This window comes from Tamandua tetradactyla, chromosome 19 (assembly GCF_023851605.1).
Source record: "Tamandua tetradactyla isolate mTamTet1 chromosome 19, mTamTet1.pri, whole genome shotgun sequence".
Lineage (NCBI taxonomy): Eukaryota > Metazoa > Chordata > Mammalia > Pilosa > Myrmecophagidae > Tamandua > Tamandua tetradactyla.
The window spans coordinates 6,685,316-6,703,950 of NC_135345.1; the positions used below are offsets into that span (position 1 = coordinate 6,685,316).

An 18,635-nucleotide genomic window follows, 5' to 3' on the forward strand; every position below is an offset into this window, starting at 1 on the left:
GGTACCCGAGAGCTGCCGAACTTAACTACTCACTTTTCAGCAGTTTAAAGATAAATTCTTGCAAAAAACACAAGTCGAGTGAAGCAAAACTCTTCTCTGGAATCAGGCCTCTGAGCAGAGGCAAATGGGGGCAGTCGGCTTCCTCGTTTGACTCCCCTTTGTTCAAATTCTGACCTTCCTCTTCTGGAGATTCCAGACGGATGGAGTACTCGGCAGAATCTTTTTCGAATTCCCCTAAACAGCAAAGAATTCCCATGGTGAGGGCCAGCCCCAGAGGGAGCTATGCGAGCAGCTCCTCATGCCGGGTCCTCGGCCCACAGGAGGGCATGCCAGTCCCGACCTGCTGGTCCCAGCTGTGGTGGGGGACAGGGACACATGAGCAGAATGCATCGGGCAGGGAGATGGTAGCAGGAAGCAGGGGAGGCCACCTGGAAAAGGAGTCCTTAACTGTGATTGGTTTTGACGGGTGAAGAGGAGTTTGCTTGGCATACAGAAGGAGGAAGACCAGTCCAGCTGAAGGATGGACTGAGCAAGGACACAAAGGCATTGCACAGTAGGTAGTTCTAGGGAGCCATTAGCAGCTTGATAGTCCTAGAAAGTAAGGTGAAGGTACTGAGGAGCTCATAATTGCTGAAATACAGAATGTACCAGCATATTAGGCAATTCACGTAGCCCCTACTAGGAGCTAGGTATTATTGTTTTCCTCAAGGGTGAATAATTTGCCCAAGGTAATAAAGGGAGTAAGCGACTGAGCAGGATTTGAACTCGGGCTCTCAACAGAGACACTACGTGGCCTTACTAGAATGTCACCGAGGCAGAAATGCCTATTGGATTCTCAGTGGAAAAGAGGCATCCAGTTTTAAAGCTTGGGACCCTGACAGAGAGAGAGAGAGAGAGTAGAGGGGTAGTTGGCCAGGTCTAGAGGGACTGGGTGGAAGTGGAGAATGGGTGCTGCCGGGTAAGGGACATTCTAAAGCTTGATAGCAGTGATGGTTGGACATACCTGCGAATGTATGGAAAACCACTGCACCTTATTTAAATGCGTGGACTGCATGGTATTTGAACTATATTTCAGTAAAGTTATTAAAACAAAAAGGAACTCTGGGACGTCATTTCTCCCTTGTCTTGCTGAGGAGCCCAGGGAGAGAAGAGTCCCTGGGGAGGGAGCCGGGCAGGAGGTTCTCCAGTGAGGGGACAGGTGACCCCACCGGCCCTCCCCAGCCAGAACCAAGCCTCAGAGACTGCAGCCTCCCAAGGGCAGGGCTGCGGAAGCCCCTTCTTTTCCACAGTGTCTCACCACGATGAGCAGAAATGGCAAAGCTCCCAGAGCCCGACAGGAGGTAAACTGGGTGGTGGGTGATGCAGAAGGAGAGTGAAGCAAGGTTGGCCCATGCCTGCTTCCTTTCAAACAGTTATCAGATTTCCCCAGATCATAGCCACCGGTGCATCCAGCTCTGCACAGTCCCCCAGCACAAGATCTTACAGAATTTGAAAATGAACCTTCATTCTCCCAGAGGTAACTGACATGGTATAACTCTATGCCTGTCCCTATATTTTACACTCACTAGCAGGCAATGAGACTTATTTTTACCTTAGTGCTATTAGTTACCTTCAACAAGGCTTTCTGGAAACAGGGTCTGTCCTTTCAAACACCAGACTTGCTGCCAGCCTCCTGTATATTCCTTTATCAAATATTTATTGAGCACCCACGATGGGCAGTGTGGTAGACCCTGGGGTAGCACCCTTAGCGCCCCCCCCCCCCCAGAGCGCAGGCCTGAGGAGACCCCATGCCATGCCCAGGGTCTGAAACCTTTCTGGATGAGGGGACACCTTAGCCAGGTCAGGCGCTGCCTGAGGCAACTTCCATCCTCCGAAGAGCTGGTGAAATTTCAATTTCATCCTTATTTTCTAGATGAGGAAGCAGAGGGCACAGAGAGGTAAAGTAACTGGCCCAGAGCCAACCAGCAAGCACAGCACAGACTCAGGCTTAAGTCAAATCTACCTAAGTCAAGGGTCTTCCTATTTCCATTTTGACAACATCAGAGAGCATGCGGAAAACAGAAGAAGAATGCACCAGAGCCTAATCCCTGCTGCAACTGTTCACATCTCAGAGGCTCTTCTCTGGGCCCAGAGAACACTGTGACTTTATGGCACTGCCATCCCGGGAGGGGCCTCCCTCATGCACCACAGGTCCCACGTGCCAAGCACGTGAGACCTTTTAGCGCAAGGACAGTTGCAGTAGCCTGCACCCTGGAGCCTGGTTTTCCTCCAGGCAGACCTCCGTCTTATTCTTTTCTGGGTCTCTAGCACATGGTACGGTGCCCAGGGAGAAATGAGTGCTCAGGGTACGTTTGCTGAAGACATTCACTCATTCATTCAACAAACACTTATTGAGTGCCTCCTTTGAGTACCAGGCAGCGTTCTAGGCCCAGGGGATACCTCAGTGAATAAAACAGGCAAACAGCCTTCAACTCATGGGGCTTCTATTCTGGTGGGAGATAAGAGGCAAGAATGAAATGAATGAGCCGATGACCAAGGCTTTTAGGAGGCAGGAAGGAGGGGGAGAGGTGACGTGCAGACCGAAGGCAGGGAGCGTCAAGGGCTTGTGGGAACTGCAGGCAAGGACAGGCTCCCGGGAAGGTGACAGTTGAGCAAAGAGAAGGGATGGATGGACGGAGGCCACAGGGTGCAGGCCCCGAGGTGGGCACGGTGAGGACACTCAGCTCCGGGAACACTTAAGGAGCCCGTGGGGCTGGGTGCAGGGAGGAACCAAGGCCCCCAACGGGGTAGTTAAGGGGCCAATGACACCCTGTGCCCTGGGAGACGTGCTCCCTCCCAAACAGCCACCTGGCAGTGAGTGAATTTGATCAGATCCTAACTTAAAATGAAATGACATCCTAAGCAGGGGTGGGGGCTGTGGAGTGGGGAGTCTCAGCACAGGTGGCAGGGAGGGCTGCATGTGCCCACCGGTTACCTGTGAGGTTTTGCAGGTGCTGCTTTCCCAGCAGGTGCTCCTTCTTGTTATGCAGGGAGCTGAAGAACTGCCTGCAGGTCCTACAGTACAGGTCCCGGCCTCCATCCCCCTGCGGACAGAAAGGGTGTGGGATGAGCAGGGAGATGGCGCAGGGGAGCCGGCCTTGGCTGAGCATGAAATGAGCTCAAGAAGACATGTGGGGCTGAGGAAGATACTTTGGAAGCAGAGAGAGGTGGTGGCTGCAAACTACAGTGCTCACTTTCAAAGGGTGAGTTGCTGTTTGGGTGAAATGTCACCTTCGCTAAAAAAAAGGCACCTGGGCTTCATGTGGACCAGCGGGGTCCTGCTGCCCCCCCATGCAATCACCTGCCCCCCTGAGCACATCCACTTGCCCAAGGCCCCCCGTCACCGGGCGGGGCAGATGGTGCTGGAATGGCAGGGAGGGGAGGGCGCAGCAGGCTGGCCATGCAGGGGGTCTGGGTGGGGCGATGAGCCCGAGAGAGCCCACCACCCACTATGGGTCTTGCTGTTTCTCAGAGCCTGCCTTTGCAATCCAAAACCAAACCTCCAGAGTGTGTCTTCTCATCAGAATATAGATGCACGAGCTCACAGCCGCTTCTCTATCTGTGGAGTATTTCTGGAAGATGCACTAGAAAAGGGTGACAGCCCCTCGGGGTGCCTCAGGGTGCAGGGTGGTGGTGAGACCCGAGGCTCTGGCCTCTGAGCGGGACCCACCTCTCACTGTAGACTGCTGGGCGTGCGTGCACGTGTGTGTGTCACCATGTGTCACCATGTGTGTGTGTCACCATGAACATTCATTGCTTTTAAAATAAAAAATCTAGCTGTGAGGGTTGGGGTCAGCTGTCAGCTTGGCCAGCTAGTATGCCCGGTTATCTGGTCAGGCAAGCACTGGCCTGTGGCTGCAAGGACACTTCCTGGTTGGTTGATAAGCCAGAAGGCTAGGGCATTAAATCCTCAGTCAGCTGATTGCAGCGGTGGCTGATCCCATCAATGATTAACTAAGGGCATGTCTCCCGCAAATGAGATAATCCAACCAGTTGGATTTGATTCAATCAGTTGAAGGCTTTTAAGGGAGAAGAGAGAATTTCCACTGCTTTTTCAGCCAGCAAGCCTCTCCTGTGGAGTCTGCCCAGACCCTCCGTCGGGGCTGCCAGCCTGGCAGCCTGCCCTGCGGATTTGGGACTCCTGCATTCCCACGGTTGCATGACACGTTACAGATCTCAACTGCTGGTTCTGTTTTCCAGAGAACCCTGACTGCCACTCTAGTTAACTAAACAACATGTCTGGTTACATGTGTTTGTATCATTTTACTAGTTCAGAGATGTGAAAACTCTAGATACTAACAAGAGATGGTCCCTGACCCGGAAATGCCTTCCTGAGCCTGGAGCTGCTGTGCCAGGAGCAGCCCCTCTCCTCGCCCCCATTCAGACAGCGGCTCCTTCAGCCCCGAGATGCACCCTGCCCTGGAAGGGGGCAGCTGGGGGGTTCTCTCTCAACCCCTGTTGGACAGCCTTCTTCATCTCACCAAATGAACTTTAAAAATTAAGAGCATTTAGGTGTGCAAGGGTAGTTCAGCGGTAGAATTCTCGCCTGCCACGCGGGAGACCCATGTTCAATTCCTGGTCCATGCACCTCCCCCCCCCCAAAAAAAATAAAGTTCAACAAATGGTGCTGCAATTATGGGATTCTCACATGGAAAAATAATGAAATGTGACCCCCACCATTCAGCATAGAAAAAAAAATTGAGCGTTTAAAATACGCACATGCAGACAATTTCCCATGACCCAAAGACACAGATGTGTATAATTTCCCACTCCTAATTCTATTTGTAATACTCTGTATATTGTAAAAATCATAAACCTCAATAAGAGTGGGTTTTCGGTCACTATTTCTTCTTTTCTGCCCAGGCCCACACCAGCGAACATGAAGCAAAAAGGCTGACCTGCGGACCTCTAAGGGAACATGTAATGTGGTGACAAACCATCCGGTTTGATCCTTCCCAAGTTGCATGGTGGATGTTGATTTATAATTCTAAAGCTTTTTCACTCATTTGGCAGGTACTCGGCCAGGAGCTAGGGGGCCTAAGAAGGAGCAAAAATAGACATAGTCCCAATTCTCTGAGAAGCAAGGGCAACAGGCATGGAAAAAGGGACATGCTGTGAAAAGGGACATACTGGGAGCACAGGGGCATTCTGAGAACCCCTAAGGCCCCGAACTCAGTGGGGTGGGGCAAGTAGGGCAGGGAGCTGGGATCTGGGGAGAGGGAGGGGCTCCTGGGCCCTGGGAAGGGCTATGGTTATTATCCTGACAGCAAGGAGCAGCCACTGATGAGGGTTCCATGCAAAGAGGTGACATGGGTACCTGCTCCCCTGCAGAGAAATGACAAGAGGTGGGCAGCCGCAGGGCAAGCCGGGAGGTCACAAAAGGGCTGCAGCTAAAGTCCAGGCAACAGGGGACAGCAGCCTGGACTAGGATATGGCAGGGGAGCTGGAGAGGATGGGTGGGTTTGAGAGACACATGCAAGGAAGGAACGGCAGGCTGGGCGAGAACTCTGATACAGGGGCAAGGAAAAAGGAGGTGTCAAGGGGGACATCCGTGCTTTTAGTCCTTCGAGTGTCTGAACTTGCTAGAAGGAGCTGGGGAGAAGCAGGAAGGTACGTTGGGCTCTTTAAGTCCCCTGAGCCAACCGCGGGGTACAAACAGGCAGATGAAGATGCAGATGGACTTGGCACTGCCAGCAACGTGGCGGGGAGATGTCAGTCCAAGAGTGCCCGGATGAAGCTGTCACCAGCTGAAAGTGCCAAATGGACAGCGAGGGGGGAGGGGGGAGGGGAGAGACCTGGGTCTAAGCCTCAGGAAGCACTAGAGAGAGGAAGCGTCTGCAAGGAAGAGGGGGCGCCCTGAGCAGGGGTCCCATGATAGAGAGCACCATGCCAGGGCAATAGGGGGCCTGGGGAGGAGGGAGGGGGGGCAGTGCCAGTGCCCACTGAGTCTGGCACTGAGCACATCGAGTGAATGTCCAAAATGCACAGATGCAGCGACAAAAACAGTTCCATCCGATCCCTTCTGCCTGTGTAAATATGTCACTGTCCTTTAAGGTAGTAGGATAACCAGGGTGGCAGCTCTAATTTGACTACCCATGGGAGGGCCCACCCTGCACGCAGAGCATCGCTAGGACAAATCCTTCTGAACTGTGTAGACCCAGATCAGAGGACTCTGTCTAGAGAAAATGAACCACGGGGTGCCAAGAAAAAGCCAGAGCTCCTGGGAAGATGGAGGGGTGGAGCGGAGCAGGGTGAGATCCCTCCTCCCCAGGGAACAAGGCAGGGGACTGGGAGAAAGTGGGCGGGACTGTGAATAAACAGAGAGGGTCTCTAGGGTGTTTGGGGAAGAGAGAAGCAGGGGGTCAGGGTGGGAGAGCCAGGTGGGTCGACCGACAGTGACCCCCCGGGGGGGGGCCTGCAGCATGGGAGGGAACTGTCTGGCCCTCCCTTCAGCCTGCCTCAGTTGTCCGCTGGGGAGACCTTCCCACGCGGGGTATAGTCGACAGCGCCAGTGGGGACCTGGGTCTCCGGGTACGCGGGGTGATGGGTGCTAGGGGTGCCCCGGGCGTGGTGCCTAGCGGAGTTGCCAGGCGCTGGGGGTTGGCGGATCCCCAGTCCCACGTGCCCGGAGCAGCTGGCCTTCTTTCCAGCCGCTGCAGCCAGGGAAGGGCGGGCCTCAAGGAGGAGGAGCCTCAGGATCGCCACCTGCTGGTCAGAAGCGGTAACTGCAGGCCGGCTAACTCCCCATCTGCCCAGGTTTTTATTTTTTCCTAATATTATTTTTTCGTTTTCCATTCTTTTTTAAAATATACTTTTTCTATATATATTTTTATTAGTAGTATTATTGCTTTTAAATTATTTTTTATTTTTATTTTATATATTTATATTTTTATTTCTTATTTTACAGATGTTATTATTTTATTTTATTCATTTATTTAGTTGGTTATTTTAACTTAAATTTTTTTCTCTTAAGTTTTCTCCCCCTTTGGTGGGCGCCAGTCTGAGTTCATTCCCAGTATATCTCAGGGTGTTCTCCTTCTGACTTTGGGGTCTACTACTCTTGTACTGCACTTTGTTCTCATTATTGTTATTTGTTGCTCCATATTTTTATTATAGTCTCGCTTTATTATTATTATTTTTTCTCTTTTGGGGGTGCACGAGCCAGGAGTTGAGCCTGAATCTCCCACATGGTGGACTGCCATTCTAACGCTGAAGGCCCGTGCACGCCAGCCTAGCATTTACTAGACCCTCAAGTTGAAGTGCATTCCCTACATGAGGTCCAGACCTCGGTTTGGTGGGGAATAACCGACAAACCGCGTGCAAAGGAACTGTCAACGCAAAAACCAAGAAAATACAAAATTTAGATAAGTGAAGGAAACTACTTCGCAAAATAATCTTATCAAGATAATCAAACGCCCCAAACACAACAGAGAATCACAAAGCATGTGAAGACCCAAGAAGAAATGGGCCAGCCAAATGAGCAAATCAAAACACCAGAGGGGACAAAGAATATGGAACAATACTCAAGGATATTTATAAAGAAATAAAGGATATTAGGAAGACACTAGGAGAGCATAAAGAAGAATTTGAAAGATTAAACAGAAAAATGGCAGATCTTACAGAAATGAAAGATAAAGTAGACCAAATTAGAAATATACTAAAGACACATGATAGCAGATTCAAAGAAGCAAAAGAAACAATAAGCGAGCTAGAAGACAGAACTGAACTAGAGCACACAAAAGGATAAATGGCAAGAAAGACTGAAAAAACACAACTGGATCTTAGGGAAATGATTGACAACAAGAGGTGCACAAGTAAAAGAATCATTGGTATGACAAAAGAGTAAAGGGCTGGGAAACTCAGTTGACGATATAATCCGGGAAAACTTCCCAACCCGTATAAAAGACATAAATATGCAAATCACAGAGGCCCAACAACCTCCAAATAGAAAGAATCCAAATAGGCCAACTCCAAGACACATACTAATCAAGTTGTCAATTGTTGAAGAGAAACAGAAAGTCCCGGAAGCAGCACAAGAAAAGAGATTTACTATATACAAGAGAAAACACATAAACACTGACTCTGGACTACTCAATAGGCACCATGGAAGCAAGAAGGCAGTGGTATAATATATTTAACATCCTGAATGAGGCAAGCTTCCAACCAAGAATCCTTTATCCAGCCAAGTTAACCATCAAAACTGAGGGAGAGATTAAGATCTTCAAAGACAAACAAAGATTGAGAGAACTAGTCAACAAGAGACCTGTCATACAACAAGTACTAAAGGGAGTCCTATCAGCTGAAAAAAAAAAAAAAAGGAGAGGGAAGTCTGGAGGAGGGCACAGAATTGAAAAGTACCAGTAAGGGTAATTTAAAGGATAAAAAGAGAGAAAAGGAAAATAACATATAGACCTGACAAATAAACACTGAAGGATAAAACAGTAGATTCAAAACTGCTTTTGAACAATAAATTTGAACATTAATGGACTAAACTTACCAGTTAAAAGATACAGACTGGCAGAATGGATTAAAAAATATAATCCATCTTTATGCTGTTTATAAGAGGCACATCTTAGACTCAAGAACACAATCAGACTGAAAGTGAAAGGATGGAAAAAAGAGCCACGCAAGCTGTAACCAAAAGAAAGCTGGAGTAGCTATACTAATATCAGATAACTAGACTTTAAATGTAAGCATGTCATAAGAGAAAAAAAGGACACTATAATTAATAAAAGGGACAATGCACCAAGAAGAAATAACCATCTTAAATGTTTACACTTCCATCAAGGAGCTCCAAAGTGCAAGAGGCAAACACTGGCAAAACTGAAGGGAGCGACAGACATTTCAACAGCAACAGTAAGAGACATCAATACACCACTCTCCACCATAGATTTCAGAGGATCAACAAGGAAATAGAGAACTTAAACAATGGGATAAATGAATTAGACCTGACAGACATATATAGATCATTACATTCCCAAACACTAGGACATACATTCTTCTCCAGTGCACATGGAACCTTCTCCAGAATACATCATATGCTGGGACACAAACTGAGTCTTTATAAATTTAATAAGATTGAAATTATCCAAAGCTCTTATCTGACTACAAAGTAATGACGCTGGAAATTAATAATCAACAAAGAACCAGAGTATTCACACATATATGGAGATTAAATAGCGCACTCTTAATCAACAGGCCAAAGCAGAAATTACTAGAGAAATCAATAAATATCTGGAGACAAATGAGAATGAGAATAAAACATATCATAACTTATGGGATGCAGCAAGTGCAGTGCTGAGAGGGAAATCAATCACACTAAAAAGCCTATATTAAAAAACAAGAATGAGCAAAACTTGAGGATTTAACTGCTCACTTGGGGAATTTAAAGAAAGAATAGCAAACTAACCTCAAAGCAAATAGAAGAGAAAGAACAAAGATTAAAGCAGAAATAAACAAACTGGAGAACAATAAAACAATAGAAAGAATCAAAAAACCCAAAAGTTGGTTATTTGATAAAACTGATGAACCCCTAGCTAAACTAACAAAGAGTAAAAGAGAGAGGAAACAAATAAACAAAACCAGAAATGAGAGGCAGTCATTGTGGAGAGCCGCCTCCCGGGTCTGGCCTAGTGGACACGCTGCGGCCTGCTCTAGAGTTCCCCCCGCCCATCGAGTGAGTCAAGATGGCGCCCGCATCCTGTTTCCGCGTATGACGCACGCGCCCACCAACCCTGTCTTCCAATCACCTCTGTATACGTGGCACTAACCTATTGGGTTTGGGCACAGTATATAAGAGGTTACCCGGACAGGGTGGGTGGAGACGACCCACAGGGAGCCGTACCTGACGGCCGCATAGAGGTTGTCCCCCCGCGGGATATTTCGCCCGCGCGGAATCTGCCTGAGAGTATGCAAGCTTGACTCCAGTAAAAGCCTGTGCTTACGACCGCCGTGTGTCTCGAACCCGTTTTTACCGCCTGAGTCGTTTTGTTTGTGCCCGTCTCTCTCCCCCTGTCTCCCTCGCCGGCCGGGGACCTGACACCGAGCGAGACGGCGCCGGACAAGTGGTGGCCCGTACGGGGAACTCTTCTTCTGCTGCCTTTCCCCGAGCTGGTGAGGACGTGTTCCTTGGGTTCACGGCGGAACCTCCGCGCCTGATCAACGTGAGAGGGTAAGTGCTTCCTGCTACGTGAGAGTTAAGGGCTGTGGGCGTTCAGGTAGCCCCAGTGAATCGGGAGAGCTCCCCGATTAGTTAAGGTCCAGTGCCGACTGCAAGCATGGGGCAGTCGGGAAGTTCACCTCTATTGCCTCCCTTAAAGACCCTTTTGAAGCAGCGGGGCATCTCGGTTAGGAAGTGTGGAGAGCCGCCTCCCGGGTCGGGCCTAGTGGACACGCCGCAGCCTGCCCTAGAGTTCCCCCCGCCCATCGAGTGAGCCAAGATGGCGCCCGCATCCTGCCTCCGCGTATGACGTACGCGCCCGCCAACCCTGTCTACCAATCACCCTTGTATACGTGGCGTTAGCCCATTGGGTTTGGATTTTGTATATAAAGGCGTTACCCGGACGGGGAGAGCGAGACGACCCGCAGGGAGCCGTACCTGACGGCCGCATAGAGGTTGCTCCCCTGTGGGGTATTTTAGCCCGCGCGGAACCTGTTACAAAGAATGCAAGCTTAGCTCCAGTAAAAGTCTGTGCTCACAACCGCCGCGTGTTACGGATTCGTGTCTGCCATTCAAGTCGGTTTGTCTGCGTCTGTCTCTCTCTCCTCTGTCCCCTTCGCCGGCCGGGGGCTTGACGCTGAGCGAGAAGTCCCGGACAAGTGGTGGCCCGTACGGGGAACCTTCTTCTGCTGCCTCTCCCCGAGCTGGTGAGGACGTGCTTCTCGGGTTCACGGCGGAACCTCCGCGCCTGATCAACGTGAGAGGGTAAGTGCTTTCTGCTACGTGAGAGTTAAGGGCTGTGGGCGTTCAGGTAGCCCCAGTGAGTCGGGAGAGCTCCCCGATTGGTTAAGGTCCAGTGCCGACTGCAAGCATGGGGCAGTCAGGAAGTTCACCTTTGTTAGCTCCCTTAAAGACCCTTTTAGCGGACGGCTCCTGTGAAAGTGAGCCGCCCACTTGTAAGCCGCCAGAGTCAAGCACTAGTTCAGACACCTCTGACTCAGAGTCAGATGGTGATGAGACCGAGGGTGCAGACGCGCCTCCGCTGATCGATTGGGGGAGGCCCCCTGTCTCACCCACGCAGCCTTCCGCCCCGCCAGCGCCTGCTGCAGGGGCGCGGCGGTTTCCGGTGAATGGTTTTGGTGATCTCGCCAAAAACCCTCACCACGGGCTCCCTCTGGTGGCCGAATCAGGTAATTACAGTGGCCCTCCTTTGCGAGACCCGGAACCCCCTACAGGCTGGTCTAGGGAGGGGCAGTTACAGCTGTGCCCCCCGCCTGCGTACGCAGGCCCTCAGGGTCCCACGTCATCAAACAATAGAGGGAGGCATTTCTGGAATTGGATTCCTTTTTCAACCTTTAGACCTTTCGGTGTGCTGGGCGGTTACCAACCGCTTAAGCCAGAACCAGCTTAAGAAATGTACCCGGTTATTATCAATCCCCAAGGTAATAATCAGTATGAGTCATATGATTACAAAGTCTTAAAGGAGTTGAGGCAGGCCGTCCATCAGTATGGCCCCAATGCCCCTTTTACATTGAATATGGTTGAAAACCTTTCCGCCCTGAATCACACACCCGCAGATATATATCAGTTGGCCCGTGCTTCTTTGCCACCAGGCCGATACATAGATTGGAAAGCATGGTTTGAGGAGTTGGCTGAGGAACAAGCCGCAAAAAACGCAGCGGGGAGACGTGGCGGGTGGAATGCAGATATGCTATTGGGGAAAGGTGCCCATTCCCAGAATCAAACAGGGTTCCCTCAAGAAGTCTATGGACAGATTTTCCGCTGTTTCATAGGCGCCTGGAAAAAGTTGGCAGGCCAGGGAGAGGCTCAAGCTTCACTCAGTAGCATACACCAGGGCCCCACTGAACCATTCGTGGATTTTGTAGCCAGAATGCAAACTGCGGCTGAGAGAATTTTCTCAGACCCAGGAGTAGCAGAGACCGTAGTCAAACAAATGATATTTGAACAATGCAATAAAGAGTGTAAAGCTATCCTGGTACAAAACAAGGGAAAGAGCATGACGGAGTGGGTTCGTCTCTGTAGAGACGCTGGCAGCCCGTTAACTGCTGCAGGTCTAGCTGCCATGCTAGCCAGCTCCTTACAAGTAAATACAAAGAAAACCAAAGACTTAGGAATAAGACCTAAGGGATGTTATCACTGTGGCCGGTCGGGACACATTAAGAGAAACTGTCCCAATAAAGACCAACCACCCACCACTCAACAATATGATAGGCCGCATGCGATGACCAGACTATGTGGCCGTTGCCGCAAGGGACCCCATCGCGCAGAAGACTGTAGATCAGCCTTCGATGCGCAGGGCAAGCGCATTTCTGGCCGTCCTGAGCAGGTTCCAAAAAACGGGCAGAGGGGGTCCGCCCTTCCGGTGGGCCCCCTTGCTTGCCATACGACGACACAACACCCGTCCACGTTCGTGCATCCCCCGGATCAGCAGGACTGGACCTCTGTGCCACCTCCAGGCTTGTACTGACCCCCTCCATGGGAGTCCAATTGGTGGGGACCTCCTTTAAAGGGCCCTTACCAACAGGTACTGTGGGGCTCCTATTAGGGAGAGCATCCACAGCCTTGAAAGGATTAACAGTTATACCAGGTATTGTAGACTCAGATTTCACAGGTTATGTCCAGATTATGGTACAATCTCAGCAAGGTACTCTGGTCATTGCAGAGGGTGATAAGCTGGCACAGCTCCTGCTCTTGCCCAGCTTACATCCGCTCTTTCCGAGTAAAGCCAGACAAAGAGGAGATAAGGGATTTGGGTCTACTGGAGAAGTTTTTGAGGGCCTCCATATGTCTCTGGAGTCTCGACCCATGTTGACTATTAAGGTACAAGGCAGACCCTTCCTGGGCCTGCTAGATACCGGGGCCGATCGGTCGATTATAAGACAACAAGAATGGCCCTCCGCCTGGCCGACGTGCAAGGCGGAGGACACCATTAGAGGAATAGGCCAGGTCTCAGCACCCATGCTGAGTGCAACTGCCCTTCATTGGGCAGATGAAGAAGGACATCAAGGTAGCTTTCAGCCTTATGTGTTAGCCCTGCCCGTGTCCTTATGGGGAAGAGACATTCTAGCCCAGATGGACGTTACTTTGACCAGTAACTGTTCTCCAACTTCTAAGCATCTGTTAAAAGGAATGGGATATGTCCCTGGCAAAGGCTTAGGAGCCTCATTGCAGGGGCGCACAACACCTATACAGGCTGTCTCCAATTCTGATAAACGAGGCCTGGGTTTTTCCTAGGGGCCACTGAGGGGAGATTCCCATCCACACCTATAAGACTAAGGTGGAAAACCGAAACCCCGATTTGGGTGCCTCAGTGGCCCTTACCAAAGGAAAAACTCTCAGCGTTACACACTCTTGTGTCAGCACAACTAAAAAAGGGCCACATCATTCCTTCCACATCACCTTGGAACACCCCCGTATTTGTCATAAAAAAGAAATCAGGTAAATGGAGACTGTTACATGACTTAAGGGCTATTAATAACTGCATGGAGCCCTTAGGACCTGTTCAGATTGGGCTGCCCCTCCTCTCAGCTCTACCAAAACATTGGCCTATTGTCATCTTGGATCTCAAGGACTGCTTCTTTTCCATTCCACTTCACCCTGAAGATACCCCAAAATTTGCTTTTACTGTGCCCTCTCTTAACTAAGAGAAGCCCTGTCACCGCTTCGAGTGGACAGTCCTGCCCCAGGGCATGACTAACAGCCCTACCATGTGCCAGTTGTATGTTGCTGCAAAACTGGCCGATACCCGGCAGCACTTCCCCCAAGTAAAAATCCTTCATTATATGGATGACATTTTGCTGACTCATAAAGACACAGATCTCCTTAAGACAGCTCTGTCACATTTAATCCTTACACTTAGAAAAGCCAACCTAGAAGTAGCCCCTGAAAAAGTCCAGATAGCAGAGATTACCACCTTCCTGGGGGCAAAAATTACACCTACTCATGTATCCCCCCGAAAGGTGTCTCTTAGGCTAGACAACATACATACCCTCAATGACTTGCAAAAACTTATGGGAGATATCAATTGGATTCGCCCGTACCTGAAATTACCTAATGCCAAATTAGCGCCTTTATTTGACTTGCTAAAAGGGGATTCGAACATAACTTCGCCCCGGCACCTCACTCCCGAAGCGAGGCAAGCACTATATCAAGTAGAACAGGCACTCAGTAGCGCTGCTTTAAAAAGAATAAACCCCCATGAGCCCTTTGAGGCCTGCTTACTGCCAACAGAGCTACAGCCCACGGCGGTGCTGTGGCAACAGGGACCATTACTCTGGGTCCACCCCGGAGTTTCTCCTAAGAAGAGTTTAGAGCATTATCCTACGGCGATTGCAGAGTTGGCCTTAGAAGCCATAAAAAGGGCCGTACAACATTTTGGCCAACAACCTAAAAACCTCAGAGTACCTTACTCTTCCCAGCAACTTGAGACACTTACTGGATGTATAGATCAATGGGCCATTCTCCGGTGTACCTTTTTAGGAAGTATTGACAACCAATACCCAAAAGATCCCCTCTTGCAATTCGTTACCCGACACCCAGTAATCTTTCCTAGAGTGACTTCACCCAAGCCACTAGTGAACGCCCTCACCGTGTACACGGACGGTTCCAGCTCCGGTTCAGGAGCATACTGTGTGGAAGGGAGTACTCCCAAAACAGTGTTCTTCCAACCACAGAGACCTCAATGGGTAGAATTACAGGTCATTATTACAGTCCTGAAAGAAATTACCGATCCCCTAAATATTATATCTGATTCGATTTATGTCGTAAATTCTGTAAATATTTTAGAGACGGTGGGCATTATAAAATATTCCTCCTCAGTAAGACCATTCTTTATCAAACTTCAAGAGACAATATGTGCCAGACAACATCCTTTCTACATAACTCACATTAGAGCGCATACAGGCCTGCCTGGCCCCATGGCACAAGGAAATCACATAGTAGATGTAGCCACTCGACAGCCACACATCTTCCCTGCGCTGACACCATATCAGCAAGCCCGAGAATTCCATGACAGATTTCACATCAATGCAGGTACCCTAGCTAGGCGGTTTAATATACCACGTGCGACACCTAGAGATATAGTCCGAGCGTGCGGAAATTGTGTAGAACAAAGAGCAGTCCCTTCAGTTGGGGTTAACCCTAAAGGTCTCATCCCGGGAGACATTTGGCAAATGGATGTCACCCATCACTCAGAGTATGGTAAAGTTAAATACCTGCATGTGTCAGTGGATACTTGTTCTCAAGTTTTATTTGCCTCTGCCGAATCAGGAGAAAGAGTCCACCAAGTAATTGCACACTGCCTTGCCGCTTGGGCAGCTTGGGGTAAGCCGAAAATATTAAAAACAGACAACGGACCCGCTTACACCAGCAAAGCCTTCCAAAGATTTTGTGCAAATATGGAAGTGCAATTAAAACATGGTATCCCCTACAACCCTCAAGGGCAAGGAATCATTGAAAGAGCACACAGGTCTCTTAAAGACTTGCTCAAAAAACAGAAAGGGGGAATAGGTCACGGCCTGTCCCCAAAGGCTCAACTGTCTATAGCCTTGTTTACGTACAATTTTTTAAATGAAAATTCACAGGGAATGACACCTGCCCTTCAACACACCACTCCGAGTCCTCCACATAGAGGTCTAGTCCGATGGAAGGATGTCCTGTCAGGACAATGGCAAGGCCCTGACCCAGTGCTCAGCTGGGCCAGAGGCTCTGTTTGTGTTTTTCCCCAGGAACCAGGACGTCAACCTGTGTGGGTTCCGGAAAGACTGGTGAGAACCGTGACGTCACCCGAGGACGCCAAGGAACTGTTGCCCAGAAAATTGATAAGCCTCCAACCAGAGCCACCAGATCCGGTCTCCAACTCTGCTGATGATGGCGACGAACGACAAGATGACAACAGGAGCGCTAGTCACCCTTCTATCGTATAGAAAGGGGACCAGCTTTAAAACCTCCCTACCTTTACTAACCTCTCCCAACAGGTGGATTCAGACCTTCGAGTGCTTGGGGATATCAAGTTGACCCCCGTTGATTTCGACCTTTCCAAACTGGGCGAGACTGTACAAAGTCTGTGGAACCGAGTCACCTCATGGTTCTCTTGGCCCAATTTGACTACTTGGATCCTCGTGGCAGTGGGACTATTAGTGGGTTTAGTCACTGTTAAATGTTTGTTAGAATGCTTGCTCCAGACACAGCAGCAATTACGTGTCACTACCATGTTGGCTATGTCGCTCGCCCCTGATGCTCCTGGCAACGACCGTCCCGCTACCCAGTCCTTCCCCTCACTGTATGACCCGTCCCGGCCACTCAGGGCGGGGCGCTCGAAAACAGGATCTGCTGCAAAGCCCATGGCCGTGTCCCGGGTGTAAAAGGCGGCACCAGAAGTCATAATTTTTGTCTAAAGGATGATCTCTACGGCGGAGTCACGGTCCTGGCCAGACTAGACTCCGGCCATTGCACAGAGACACCTAATGACGCTCTCGGCTCTGGTTGCCGCTCTCCTGCCCCCCTACATAACCCAGTTGCGAGGCGAAGCACTGCAGGGAGAGTCACGTTGTTTCCAGTTCACGGGCTCTCCGGTCTCTATATGAGGAGGCATTCTGGTTGGTGCCTAGCAAGCCTAGTCCAGACTCCCCAAAGCACCAAAACATGTAGTGGGCCACTCAGGTCCACGGGAGCTCACTCATCAATGGAGACACTGGGTCAAAATGAATAAAAAAGGGGGAGATGTGGAGAGCCGCCTCCCGGGTCGGGCCTAGTGGACACGCCGCAGCCTGCCCTAGAGTTCCCCCCGCCCATCGAGTGAGCCAAGATGGCGCCCGCATCCTGCCTCCGCGTATGACGTACGCGCCCGCCAACCCTGTCTACCAATCACCCTTGTATACGTGGCGTTAGCCCATTGGGTTTGGATTTTGTATATAAAGGCGTTACCCGGACGGGGAGAGCGAGACGACCCGCAGGGAGCCGTACCTGACGGCCGCATAGAGGTTGCTCCCCCGTGGGGTATTTTAGCCAGCGCGGAACCTGTTACAAAGAATGCAAGCTTAGCTCCAGTAAAAGTCTGTGCTCACAACCGCCGCGTGTTACGGATTCGTGTCTGCCATTCAAGTCGGTTTGTCTGCGTCTGTCTCTCTCTCCTCTGTCCCCTTCGCCGGCCGGGGGCTTGACGCTGAGCGAGAAGTCCCGGACAAGGAAGAGTTCCCTCCTGCGGTTCTTAGACGATGTTGCTGCTTTTGCACCTTGGTTCGCCCACTCTGGGAGCCTCAGTCTGCCTTCTTGGCTGAAACTTGGTAATGACATAGAACGGGCGCGCCGGACGGGCCTTTGTATGGACCCGATCCTGGTCCCTATCTGGGAAACCGTCCGTGCTTGCCTTGAGGCAGAGTCTACTTCAAGCCTCAGTCCGTCTCCCGCCCTGCTACAGGCACGGCACGCGCTCCAAGAAACTCAGTCAGTTTCGTCTGCGGACGGCTCCTGTAAGGGCAAGCCACAGGAGTCAAGTACTAGTTCAGACAGCTCTGACTCAGAGTCAGATGGCGATGAGACCAATGGGGCAGACGCGCCTCCGTTGATCGATCTAGTTCGTTGGAAGGATGTCCTGTCGGGGCAATGGAAAGGCCCTGACCCGGTGCTCAGCTGGGCCAGAGGCTCTGTTTGTGTCTTTCCCCAGGAACCAGGACGCCAGCCGGTGTGGATTCCGGAGAGACTGGTGAGAACCGTGACACCGCCCGGGGGCGCCGAGAAACTGCTGCCCGACCTGTCAGCAAGCTTTCGACCTGAACCATCAGGCCCGGTCTCCAGCCCTACTGATGATGGCGACGACCGAAAAGATGACAACAACAGTGCAAGTGACCCTCCGACCGAGTAGAAGAGAAACTAGCTTTAACCCCACTTTTCCCACTACGAGCTACTGTGGGACCAAGTCACCTCATGGTTCTCTTGGCCCAGGTTGACCACTTGGATTCTTTTAGCAGTGGGACTCTTAGTAACTCTGCTCATTGTTAAATGTTTGTTAGAACGCTTGTTCCAGACGCAGCAACAGCTACGCGTCACCACTATGTTGGCTATGTCACTTGCCCCTGATGCCCCTGGCGACACCCGCACCGTAGCCCTGTCCTCCCCCCCACTGCGTGGCCCGTCCCGGCCACTCAGGGCAGGACGCTCGAAAGCAAGACCCGCTGCAAGGCCCATGGCTGTGTCCCGGGTATAAAAGGCGGCACCAGCAGTCATAATTTTGGTCGTAGGCTGATCTCTTAGGCGAAGTCGCAGTCCTGGCCAGACTAGACTCCAGCCATTGCACAGAGACACCTAGCGACACTCTCGATTCTGGTTGCCGCTCTCCTGCCCCCCCTCATAACCCAGTTGCGAGGCGAAGCACTGCAGGGAGAGTCACGTGGTTTCCAGCTCACGGGCTCTCCGGTCT

General features: G+C 50.7%; 1 protein-coding gene across 1 annotated transcript in view; it reads right to left on the bottom strand.

Moving 5' to 3' along the window:
• LOC143663328 (uncharacterized) overlaps nucleotides 1-18,635 on the bottom strand; it is a 60,434-nt gene that overhangs the window by 7,109 nt on the left and 34,690 nt on the right. Inside the window, exons 9-10 of the mRNA XM_077137075.1 lie at nucleotides 2,975-3,083; nucleotides 34-234 (exon numbers count right to left, since the gene is read on the bottom strand). Coding sequence (XP_076993190.1) covers nucleotides 34-234; nucleotides 2,975-3,083 — 310 coding nt within the window. The remainder of the gene's footprint in view (nucleotides 1-33; nucleotides 235-2,974; nucleotides 3,084-18,635) is intronic.